The sequence below is a fragment of the Rhinoraja longicauda genome, chromosome 12, assembly GCF_053455715.1.
Source record: "Rhinoraja longicauda isolate Sanriku21f chromosome 12, sRhiLon1.1, whole genome shotgun sequence".
Classification (NCBI taxonomy): Eukaryota; Metazoa; Chordata; class Chondrichthyes; order Rajiformes; family Arhynchobatidae; genus Rhinoraja; species Rhinoraja longicauda.
The window spans coordinates 37,051,387-37,064,034 of record NC_135964.1 but is presented as its reverse complement, the minus strand read 5'-3'; the positions used below and the strand labels follow the sequence as shown (position 1 = coordinate 37,064,034).

The window sequence follows — 12,648 nt, the reverse complement described above, 5'->3', positions numbered from 1 at the left end:
GGAGGGAGGTGAATAAAGACGGTAGATGGACACAAAAAGCTGGAGTAACTCAGCGGGTCAGACCAGCATCTCTGGAGAAAAGGAATAGGTGACGTTTCGGGTTGAGGCCCTTCTTCAGACGACGTTTTGGGTTGAGACTTTCCTACACATCCTGAATAAAGACGGTGATCCAGATAAAGAGATGAGGCACAAAAACATTGGAAATATTTAGTCAACTAAACAAATGTCACTATTAATAAAGGAATTAAGGGAGACAAAGCTACAGATGAATGGAACTAATAAAGAACTGAGAATATGAGATGTGAGGAAACAAAGTGCTGGTAGACACAATGCTGGAGTAACTCAGCGGGTCAGGCAGCATCTCAGGAGAGAAGGAAAGGGTGACGTTTCGGGTCAAGACCCTTCTTCAGACCGATGTCAGGGGAGGGGGTGGGACAAAGATAGGATGTAGTAAGAGACAGGAAGACAGCAGGAGCACTGAGAAGAGGGAGGAGAAAGAGAGGGACAGAGGAACTATCTGAAGTTAGGGAAGTCAATGTTCATACCGCTGGGGTGTAAACTGCCCAAGTGAAATATGAGATGCTGTTCCTCCAATTTGCGCTGGGCCTCACTATGACAATGGTCTCTTCGACGAGAGTTTAGCAACATGCTCTAATTGGACAGTTTACACCCCAGCGTGAGTGAAATTTCTGTAGTAGGAGTCTTCCTGTCTCCTACTACATCCTATCTTGTCCCTCCCCCTCCCCTGATATCAGTTTGAAGAAGGGTCTCGATCCGAAACGTCACCCATTCCTTCTCTTCTGAGATGCTGCCTGACCCGCTGAGTTACTCCAGCATTTTGTGTCTACCTTCGATTTAAACCAGCATCTGCAGTTGTTTTCCTGAACAAAGTGCTGGAGTAACTCAGCAGGTCAGGCAGCATCTTGAGACCTGAAACATCACCTATCCATGTTTCCCAGAGGTGCTGCCTGACCTGCTGAGTTACTCCAGCACGTTGTGTCCTTTTGTGTATTAACCGGCATCTGCAGTTCTTCGTTTCTATAATGTGAGAGGTGAGGTTAGCTGAAGAAACTACAGCTAAAAGTCAGAGATGTGAGTGAGACAAGACAAGCATCCAGAGTGAGTAGTCTAATTGGCAATAAACAGATGAATGGGTCAGTAGCAAAGAAAGCAAATAAATCATTGTTAGTTACCAAGTGGCATGCTCCTGTCCAAAGATTTTGAGAATTCAGAATTTAATGGAAATGCAAGGCGGTGAGCTTAGACAAGATAATTCCAGTGTGGAGCTATGGCAGGCAGCATTGGGTTAAATGGACTCCATCTGTGCTTCAAGAAGTATTCTTCAACCTTCAACATTATCATTTCTAGTAGGACTTCAATCTCTGTTTGGTAAGGTTATTCCTCGAGTATAAAAATAGGCAAGGCTACTAAACCAAATTGACATAATCTTGAGAAAATCGAAATGGGCAAGTAATTTCTCTGTGAAGCGAACACTGAAGATGGATGGAAGACAGTAATGAAATGACATTGCCTGAAGTGGAATTGGCAAGGATGGCTCTTTCAAAGAGCTGGCATGTTTTTATATCATCAAGGGATGTTCTAAATGAAAAGTGACAGCAGAATGGAAGTTGGCAGAGGTAATAATGTTTTAGCAGTGTGTTCCAGCATTCCCAATCAATCATCGTTGAATGACAATGCCTGGTTGTGGTAATGGCATGATGGTTGAGGAACCAAGGTTACAATAAAATATTACCACTCTGGTTTGCCAAATGATGGTGGCAATCTTGTGCCTTAATGACAACTTTCAGAATGTTTAATGTTAATCAGGATCAAACGGCCGGTTAAACTCTGAATGCGACCATAAAAGGTCAGATCCTGCCAAATGATATCTATTAAGTCATCAGCAGAAATTTGTTCCCCCATTGCTGAGCAATGTTGAAGTCGAATAGAACTATAATTTGAGGAAAAATGAATCTGATTGTGGACACTCTGAAATCAAGGATAGATGTCATTCTACAGAATACAGACATTAGGTGTGATGTATTATCCCAAACCTCGTGACCTGAACAACAACAATAATCTTTGTGGCACATTGTTAAACTAAAACTGGGTGACTATTAGCCATTAATCCTAGCATTCAAATGATACTTCCATGGTGAGTCTGAATAAATAAATGAGAGAGAAAGGGTTTTAACAAGGCAACTAGTCTTCAGCAACAGGCAGATTGATGGTTGATTATTGTTTCTTTTCTCTTTGCAAAAAAATAAAGACTTTTTTCCTGCCATAGGTTAATAAGGTACTCCGACACCATCACATCAAGCCCCACTGGATGTTTGCAATGGACAACATCATCCGCCGTGCAGTTCAAGCTGCAGTGACTATCCTCATTCCAGGTACATGATACCATGCTCTTTAAAGATCTGGTCAGGAATATCCTTCCCTTTGGTAATATACCTCTAATATTGAGACTTCCGAGCTTCAACCAATAATAGAGTTGGAGTAGTTGGAGTTCAATCCTTATAATTTCTGAATGTAAGATTGCAACTTTCACAGTTTTAAGTTTTATTTTAGTTTATAGACAGCACAGAAACAGGCCTTGCAGCCCACCGAGTCTGCGCTGACCAGTGATTCCCGTACACTGGCACTATCCTGCACACTGGGGATTTTACAATTTACAATTTTGCACCAAAGCCAATTAACCTACAAATCTTTGAAGTGTGGGAGGAAACGGGAGCACCCGGAGAAAACACATGCAGTCACAGGGAGAATGTACAAACTCCGTACAGACAGCACCCATGCTCAGGATCGAATCCGGGTCTCTGGCGCTGCAAGCCAGCAAATCTACCTCTGTGCCACCATGTCACCCTTTTAAGAAGGAGTGTCAAGTAAGGTACAGTTCACAAGAACTACGATCATATTATAAACTGCAGTCTATCTCTCGCATTGAAGAAGTCTTCAAAATGTGTTGACATTAATTAGATCCTGTTTCATTTGAATTTTGATATGAGAGGAGCTGTATTTCTCAGATAGTAATGCAGGTTAGTGAAGTGACCTCTGGTTGCAGTCACAGTAACACAGTGGTAGAGTTGCTGACTTATAGCGCCTGAGGCACAGGTTCGATCCCGACTACGGGTGCTGTCTGTATGGAGTTTGTACACTCTCCCCGTGACCGGGTCGATTTTCTCCGGGTGCTCCGGTTTTTTCCCACATTCCAAACACGCACAGGTTTGTGGGTTAATTGGCTTCAGTAAAAAAAATAGTAAATTGTCCCTCGTGTGTAAAATAGTGCTAGTGTATGGGGTGATCACTGGTTCGCCTGAATTCGATGGGCCAAAGGGCCTGTTTCTATGCTGCATTTCTAAAGTCTTTAAGTCTGAAGACGGAACCCGACCCAAAACATCACCTGCCCACGTTCTCCTGAGATGCGAACTTTACCTGCTGAGTAACTTCAGCACCGAGTATTTGATTTTGTTGTTTAATGGCCAGATACTAATGTGTCAAAGGCGCTTTTGCTTAGAGCTGCGTGCTCACTTTGGCCCTGCCTCCGAGGGTGAAGCGGCAGACAAAGATGGAGATGAGGTGGAGGGTCCTGTATACCAACTGAGGACGCTTCCCGAAAACAAGGAGCATCCCTTAACCTCAGCTGCAAGATTTTCCAGTTCCACCGCATCACCAGACCTACGAGAGTCTCTGAGCCTGCAGCTGGGGCAACTGAGACTCGAGTCAAACAGGTATTGAACCTCTGTTGATGATGGTTATTTTAAAGAGGGAATCATTAAGCTAAAGAGGGTGCAGAAAAGATTGACAATGCTATTGCTGGGAATGGATGGCATGAGTATTTAAGAGAGATACTATGGGCTGGGACTGCAAAGGAAGCTAATGGATAAACTTGAGGAGGTTTAAAAAATCACAAGAGGCAGAGATAAGGTGGATGGTCGATCTTTTTCCCCCAGAGTAGAGCGGTCTAAAACTAGAGGGTACAGGTTTAAAGTGACCCACACACACACCCACGCACACACGCACCCACGCACACACGTACACACGCACACATGTACACGCAGACACACGAACAGACCCAGACACATCTCTGGTACTATGTGAAGACATAGAGGGGTGCCAGAAAAATCTACTGGAGCTGTTCCTGGGATAAGGGACTTGTATTACTTGGACGCTTGGGAAAAGTTGGGGTTGTTCCCTCCAAAGCAAGGTGACATTGTTTTTGAAGTTCAAATAGAGCAAAATGGTGCCAGCATGTGAAAGGTTCCAGAACAAGGGGCCACAGTTTAAGAATAAGGGGTAGGCCATTTAGAACGGAGATGAGGAAGAACTTTTTCAGTCAGAGAGTGGTGAAGGTGTGGAATTCTCTGCCTCAGAAGGCAGTGGAGGCCAGTTCGTTGGATGCTTTCAAGAGAGAGCTGGATAGAGCTCTTAAGGATAGCGGAGTGAGGGGGTATGGGAAGGCAGGAACGGGGTACTGATTGAGAGTGATCAGCCATGATCGCATTGAATGGCGGTGCTGGCTCGAAGGGCTGAATGGCCTACTTCTGCACCTATTGTCTATTGTCTATTGTTTGAGAGCTCAAGAATATTAATTTAAAGATCCAAAGGTGATGTGAGGAAAAATTTCTGAATGCAACAACTGTTTATGATATGGAATGTGTAGCCTGCTCAGTTAGTGGGCCCAGATTTAGTCATAGTTTTCAAACAGAAGCCGGATAATACTGAAAGAGTGATTGAGACATAGACACCACTCAGCCCATCGCATGCACCTCAACCAGTGGGCTCACATCTGCAGTAATCCCCTCTCCAAGCATTTGGCCCTTGCCTTTCTGAGGCAATTCCAGTGCTCACCAGGAGACTCCTTAAATACTGTCAGTGACTCTGCTTCCACCACTCTCTCAGTCCGTATTTTCCAGCTATTCGCCACTCTCTGTGCGAAGAAGGTCCGTTCCCCCCCGTCCCCCCCCCCCCAATTTACAGTGGTCAATTAACCTACCAACCCACAAATCCTTGGGCTATGAGAAAGAACCAAACTATTTGCAGGAAATCCACAAAGTCACAGGGTGAACATGCAAACTCCACACAGACAGCACTGAAGGCTGGGGTTGAGCCTGGGTTACTGGAGCTATGAGGCAGTGGGTTTACTGGCTGCCCCACTGTGTCATGCAAGAGAAAAGCCAGCACAGATATGATGAGCTAAATGGTCTCTTACTTGTCTGCTTCACTATAACTCAAACTGTGAAAGAGGAGAAGGATAAAAGTCTAATGCAAGAGCTGAAATTGAAGCAGATTATAAGTTATATAAGTTATATTAATTATACAATTATATACGTTCCCAACATTATGCCAGTGACTACCCTGCAGTTATATTTCACAGCTGTAACGCACTCTGGGAGACACCGAATTCCTAAAATGCAAATCTATCTCTCAGTGGAGTTAAACATAAGTTATAGGGGAAATTCAGCAGGTCAGGCAGCATCTATTGAGGCAGAGGAATGGTTAACATTACAAATCGAGAGTCTAACTCAGGATTGAGGGTGATGCTGAGTCCTGATGCAGGGTCTCGACACAGATCGTCACTCATCCCGCTGCCTCCTCAGATGCTGCCCGACTGCTGAGTTCTTCCAGCAGTTTTTTTTTTCTCCAGATTCCAGCATCTGCACTATCCTGTGTCTCCGTGCAGCTAATGTTCTTATTCTGGCCCGACAGGCTTATGGAGGAGTTGGTGCAGAAGGAAAAAGAGTATCAGAAGCTGCTTCAACAAACAATCGAGCAGAGAGACCTGGCTCTGTCCAAACTTCAGTTAAAATCCAAACCAACAGGTTAGTGATTAAATCACTATTTTAACTTCCACCACCAGATCTGATGGCAATATGAGATGAATGAGTGATTGGCAGAAATGCATCTCCGTTAGTCCCCAGTTATGTGAATCTAGTTGGAGCACATTTTTTTAAAGTCGTCGTCGTCGTCCCCCGTCCCCGTCCCCCATCTATGTTGGCCTTTTGAGCACATTCCAGGACTGACATACAGCATCATGACCAACACGCTGACTATTGCCTATGCTCTCCCCTCCCAGGTGCATTGTCTGTACCAGCGGCACAGCCTCCTGCACACCACGCACTGGATCAGCAACTCATCAGCTGGCTGCAAGAGCAAGGAGCCGACCCAGAGGCTATAAACAGGGTAAAGTGGCACCTGGCAGGCCAGGACGATTTAAGACTTCAAAATTACGTTCTTCTCCTCAGATGATTATTTATAATGAACTGCATTTTTTTAGTTTAGAGATACAGCACAGAAGCAAGCCATTTGGCCCACCAAGTCCATGCCGACCAGTGATCCCTGCACACTAACACTATCCTACACATACTAGCGACAATTTTTAATTTCACCAATTCAATTAGCCTACAGACCTGTACGTCTTTGAAGTGTGGGAGGAAACCGGGGCACCCGGAGAAAACCCACGCAGGTCACAGGATGTACAAACTCCATACAGACAGCACCCGTAGTCAGGATCGAACCCGGGTCGCTGGCACTGTAAGGCAGCAACTCTACCCCTGCGCCACCATGCCGCACAGAAAGCTGTTTTAAAAATGACGAATGTTTGGAATACTCAGCAGGTCAGGCAGCGTCTGCAGAGATAGAAACAGAATGAACGTTTCAAGTTGTTGATCTTCATTAGAATGGTTGCTGAGATGAGGACTTTAGTTAAGGGGACAGAATGGACAGATGGGGAAAATCTTTCTCAATTTCTCTTTGTTCATTCACCCTTATCCTCCACTGTTCTTCTTCCTCCACAGGGTCAAATGTGACTTTTTTAACCAACCATTTCTTTAATATCGTTTTCCTCTCTCTTCCCCTTCTCTATCTCTCCCCTTTTTTCTTTATCCCCCCCTTTCTCTCTCACCCTTTTCTCTCTCTAACCCTTCTCTATCAGCACTTCCCCCTCACCCGCCCACCCCTACTATGCAAAAACAGTTTCCTTGCTGATTACACAAATTGGCTGCATTGTGGCTGTGCCATGCAGGTGTCAATCTATCTGCCAATTGATCATAATCATACTTTATTAGCCAAGTATGTTTTGCAACATACGAGGAATTTGATTTGCCATACAGTCATACCAATAAAAAGCAACAAAACACACAAAATGCATTTTAACATAAACATCCACCACAGTGACTCCTCCACATTCCTCATTATGATGGAAGGCGAAAAAAAAGTTCAATCTCTTCCCTTCTTTGTTCTCCCACGGTCGGGGGCCTCGAGCCTTCCATTGACGGGGCGATCAAGCTCCCGCATCGAGGGGATCTCAGCTCCCCTGCGCCGGGCGATTGGACCCCGGGTCGGGGCTAGTCGAACTTTCTGCGACTTTGGAGCTTTCCAACATCGGCCTCTACTCGAGACTGCGAGTTCCTCGATGTTGAAATCCGCAGGCCATGGTTGGAGCGTCGATCCCAGACAAGGGATCGCAGGCTCCGATGGTAAGTCCATGGCTCCGCGATGGGGCTCAAGGTCTGTACCGAGCAAGGCCTCCAGCTCCATGATGTTAGGCCGCAGAGCGACCGGAGATATGATCTGGAAAACAATCGCATCTCCGGCAAGGTAAGAGATTGGAAAAAAGCTTCCCCCGACTCCCTCCCCCACCCCCCACATTAAACAAACCAAAGAACATTAACACAAACTTTTAAAAACACACTAAAAATAACAAAAAATACAAAAAGACAGACAGATCGTTGGTGAGGCTGCGATCGCTGACTGCGCCACCCGGTGGATGTCAACGTTACATCCCTTGATGAGGTATCTGTCCACTGGACCACTGGAAAGCTGGAAGATTGCATGCTACATTGCATTAACATGGCTGCTAGAGTCCAAATTCAGGGAACAAGCATGTGTTTCACTTGTACTGGCCTTCATTCCCCGAGGATAGTTGAGGAGGAGGGCAGATCCCTTCACCAGTGATGTCAGGACATTGAAGGAAAATTCTAAAGAATGAGACACTACCCAAAGTGAATCGTCCTGTAGCCTGGAGCAGTGTGGGAGAAACCTCCACCTCTTCACTCACTTTGCCAAGGTTAGTCCTCCAATAATGATAATGGTAATTCACAAATGCAGACTTCACAAAGGGTAGAGTTGCTTCCTTACAGCGCCAGAGATCCGTTTCGATTCCGACTACGGGTGCTTGCCTGTCTGGAGTTTGTACAATCTCCACATGACCTGAGTGGGTTTTTCTCTGGTTTCCTCCCACACTCCTAATTTTCCAAGACTACCCGCATATTGAAATCGCCCATCACCACAGTGGCATTACCTTTCTTACATGCCAGTTTAACTCCTGCTGCATCTTACACCCTACATCCGGGCTACTATTTGGGGGTCTGTTGATTAGTGTCATCTTGCCTTTACAATTCCTCAACTCAATCCGCAGTGATTCTACCTCGTCAGTTCCTATGTCTTCCCTTGCAAGGGACTGAATTTTGTTCCTCACTAGATCTTCTCAATCTGTGCTGCTGTTTTCAGGAAGCCTTGGATGCGTACACCAAGGTCCTTCGATCCTGGGTGGCAGGAAGTGCATAGACAGTTGGATGGGGAGCACAGTGCAGTTCACTCTGTGTGCCAACTGTGCTCAAACTGCTTCACCACATGTTGCTTGTCACCTGCACACCGAGACAACAACTAGTAACTCAGTTGCTAGGTTTATTTTTCGGTATTACTGGCTCCTCTCCTCCTCCTCTCCAGCTCGTAGCAGTGGCTGGGATTGCTAAGTTTTTAGCGGAAAGCCAACCTCACAGGATGTTGTTCACTACAGATCTCGCTCACTGGTGCAGGAAGCAGCAGTAGCGCCAGAGGATGCTGGCAGGCCACTAGATAAGCTTTTAAAGAGGTGGAAAAGCCTTTGTATGCACATGCATGTGGCGCGGTGTAGCTTGTAGGCTGGAGTCAAGAGCAGAGTGATCGGTGGATAGTCTTTGTTTCACAGTGGCCTCTTGTTTAGCCACAGCGGCTCAAATATAGAAGGCACAATGAACTAGCACATTAAAAATCATTTAAAAAGATGGTTATTGACCAGTTAAGGTCGTGTCAGTCAGGAATAGTTATGAGTGAAAACTCTTTATGGCACATTTATTGCCACACATGGTGGCATTGAAGAGACAAATTGGTGGCATCTTGTCTTTGTAGGAAGCCCCCCTTCCCTGCAAATCTGAGAACTTGCACTGTCTGCTGCTCCATTTTGTGAGAATGAGATGAATGCCACTCTCCAGGAGATGAGATCTTCAGTGACTTCAATTCAACAGTGTGAAACATTACTGATGGCCCCAGTGTGAAAGGGCTGGAAGCACAAGGGTTGACCCAAACTGTCAAAGCCAAGGAGTTTCCGGCTCTACTCTGCAGCTGCAATGCATTGCCTGGTGGCTCTCTGATAGCGCTTCTGACTGAAGCAGGCTCTCCAAATGGTTTGGCCCTTAGTGCGGTAGATAGACGGCAGAGTGCGGCAGAGGCGGTGGGGTAGCTCTGCTGGTGAGGGATGAAATTCAGTCCCTTTCAGGATCAGTTCCTGTGGATTGGAGGATAGCTAATGTTATCCCACTTTTCAAGAAAGGAGCAAGAGAGGAAATGGGGAATTACAGACCAGTTAGCCCGACTTCGGTGGTGGGAAAGATTGTTGGAGTCAATTATTAAAGAGGTAATAACGGTGCATTTGGATAGCAGTAAAAGAATAAGTCCAAGTCAGCATGGAGTTATGAAAGGGAAATCATGCTTGACTAATCTTCTGGAATTTTTTGAGGATGTGACAAGTAAAATGGATGAAGGGGAGCCAGTGGATGTAGTGTATCTAGACTTTCAGAAAGCCTTTGATAAGGTCCCGCACGGGAGATTGGTGACTAAAATTAGAGGACATGGTATTGGGGGTAGGGTGTTGACATGGATAGAAAATTGGTTGGCAGACAGGAAGCAAAGAATAGGAGTAAACGGGTCCTTTTCAGAATGGCAGGCAGTGGCGAGTGGAGTGCCGCAAGGCTCGGTGTTGGGGCCGCAACTGTTTACCATATATATTAATGATTTGGAAGAAGGAATTAGAAGCAACACTCACAAGTTTGCAGTTGGCACAAAGCTGGGTGGCAGTGTAAACTGTGAAGAGGATGTTAGGAGGTTGCAGGGTGACCTGGACAGGTTGGGTGAGTGGGCAGATGCGTGGCAGATGCAGTATAATATAAATGTGAGGTTATTCACTTTGGCGGCAGAAACAAGGAGGCAGATTATTATCTCAATGGAGTTAGGTTAGGTAAGGGGGAAGTGCAGCGAGACCTGGGTGTCCTTGTACATCAGTCACTGAAAGTTGGCATGCAGTGAAGAAAGCTAATGGAATGTTGGCCTTCATAACAAGAGGATTTCAGTATAGGAGTAAAGAGGTTCTTCTGCAGTTGTATAGGGCCCTGGTAAGACCACATCTGGAGTATTGTGTACAGTTTTGGTCTCCTAATTTGAGGAAGGACATCCTTGTAATTGAAGCAGTGCAGCGTAGGTTCACGAGATTGATCCCTGGGATGGCGGGACTCACATATGAGGAAAGATTGACAAGACTAGGCTTGTATTCACTAGAGTTTAGAAGGATGAGAGGGGATCTTATAGAAACATATAAAATTATAAAAGGACTGGACAAGCTAGATGCAGGAAAATGTTCCCAATGTTAGGCGAGTCCAGAACCAGGGGCCACAGTCTTAGAATAAAGGGGAGGCCATTTAAAACTGAGGTGAGAAAAAACCTTTTCACCCAGAGTTGTGAATTTGTGGAATTCTCTGCCACAGAGGGCAGTGGAAGCGAAATCACTGGATGGATTTAAGAGAGAGACAGAGCTCTAGGGGCTAGTGGAATCAAGGGATTATGGGGGGGAAGGCAGGGGATGATCAGCCATGATCACAATGAATGGCGGTGCTGGCTCGAAGGGCCTGCTCCTGCACCTACTTTCTATGTTTCTAGATGCGTGAGGTAGATGGGATGCTGGTCTTCAAGAGTCGAGGCAAAGAATAAAAGAGCAGTAGGATTATGGTGCAATTTTACAAAACAATGGATCAGAGCGAGGAATCACATCTCAATCACATTTAGGTCTCAAAACACCAATGGTGCACCAATGTGGAGATCAGCACCTTGCTCTTCTCTCAACAGCTGAATTACAAGACATTGACAGTGGAGTTAAACAGTGTAGTGGATGTACCTCACTTTGCTCAGTGTTGTCCTGTTGACACTTGCTTTGACAGCGCTGGCTTCAAACCAGTGGCTGTTGTGATTCAAGTTGCAAGAGCGTAGCCTCACATCAGAAGTCACATTGAAACAAACCTGCAGGCTCGCTCTTTCCTAATCCAATAATAGAATGACACCACCAGTGTACATTGCAAATGATAAATTTCCTTTTTGTCTGCACCACCTACTGGTGCTATTGAGAATGACGTCCACTTGGAGACACAAGAAACTGCAGGTTTTGGAACGTTCATCAGACTGAGGAAGGGTTCCGGCCTGAAATGTAGCTTGCCCATTTTTCTCCACAGATGCTGCTGACCTGCTGAGTTCCTCCAGCAGTTTGTGACTTGAGGACTTCTTGTGTTTGCAAATGCATTATTTCTCTTACCTTCCTTTAGTTTAGCTAAATTAGCAAAATATTGCATGTTTATTATGTGGTTATTATGTGGTTATTATTCTAAGCAGACTCAAGTTTTCCAATCGATAAAACATGAGGAAAATGAACTACTTGTTTGTTGTAGTCAACTTTCTAAATAGCTTTTTCCTTCAGTAGATCTGTGAAGAAGGCTACGTGTTATCTGACCTTCTCAAACATATTACTAAAGATGATTTGCGATGTCTACAACTCGGGTAAGTGCAGGGAAAGAAAGAGATGGCAGATCCATTGGCTTCTGCATTTACAAATAACATTTAACCTTTGCTTTGTACTTCAAAGCGTAAAGAAGAGCGAATCATTTAAATACATTTATCAATGCAAGGATTAACTAATAAAAATAATAATTTTGGTTCTAGACTGGTCTGAATGTTATTTTCTGCAATGAGTACAGCTTCTTCCCAGGATAGGCTTCATTGTTGTGACTAGTTGTGGCAGCATTAATTAATTTAGACCTATAATCATAGTCTTACAGCATGGAAATAGGCCTTTCAGCCCAACTTGATGGCCACTGGCCACTGGCCAACATGTCCCATCTTCGCTTGTCCCATCTTTGCTAGTCCCAGCTGTTTGTGTTTGGCCCATAGCCCTCTAAACCTGTCCTACCCATGTACGTCTAAGATATTCAAGCTTTTTGAGGCTTGGTGAGGGCCAGTGAAAAGGTATTGTATTGATACATAACAGTGTCAGATATGTATGTTTAATGGATGTTCTATTAAATGAGTACATATTCCCATTGGGAAGAGTGCCTAAACTGCAATTTTTTTTGTTATATTTCAGAGGAGGAACTGTTTGTCGTCTCTGGAATGCCATATTGAAATTTAGAAATATGGCCAAGGACTGAATAAGTGAAAATAGAAAATATGCAATCCAGCCTTTTCAAAGTGTTATTTTATAATGACTAAAGCTGCGACTCTCCTAAGGGTAAATGTGTATGTACTGAAGCCTTTACTGTTCTTGAGATACAGTCTATTACCTCTGTGTGC

General features: G+C 44.8%; 1 protein-coding gene across 1 annotated transcript in view; it reads left to right on the top strand.

Moving 5' to 3' along the window:
• map3k15 (mitogen-activated protein kinase kinase kinase 15) overlaps positions 1 to 12,506 on the top strand; it is an 87,839-nt gene extending 75,333 nt beyond the window's left edge. The window contains exons 23-28 of the mRNA XM_078408742.1: positions 2,288 to 2,393; positions 3,518 to 3,731; positions 5,710 to 5,822; positions 6,077 to 6,183; positions 11,783 to 11,859; positions 12,443 to 12,506. Coding sequence (XP_078264868.1) covers positions 2,288 to 2,393; positions 3,518 to 3,731; positions 5,710 to 5,822; positions 6,077 to 6,183; positions 11,783 to 11,859; positions 12,443 to 12,506 — 681 coding nt within the window. The remainder of the gene's footprint in view (positions 1 to 2,287; positions 2,394 to 3,517; positions 3,732 to 5,709; positions 5,823 to 6,076; positions 6,184 to 11,782; positions 11,860 to 12,442) is intronic.
• Positions 12,507 to 12,648: the final 142 nt, after the last annotated feature.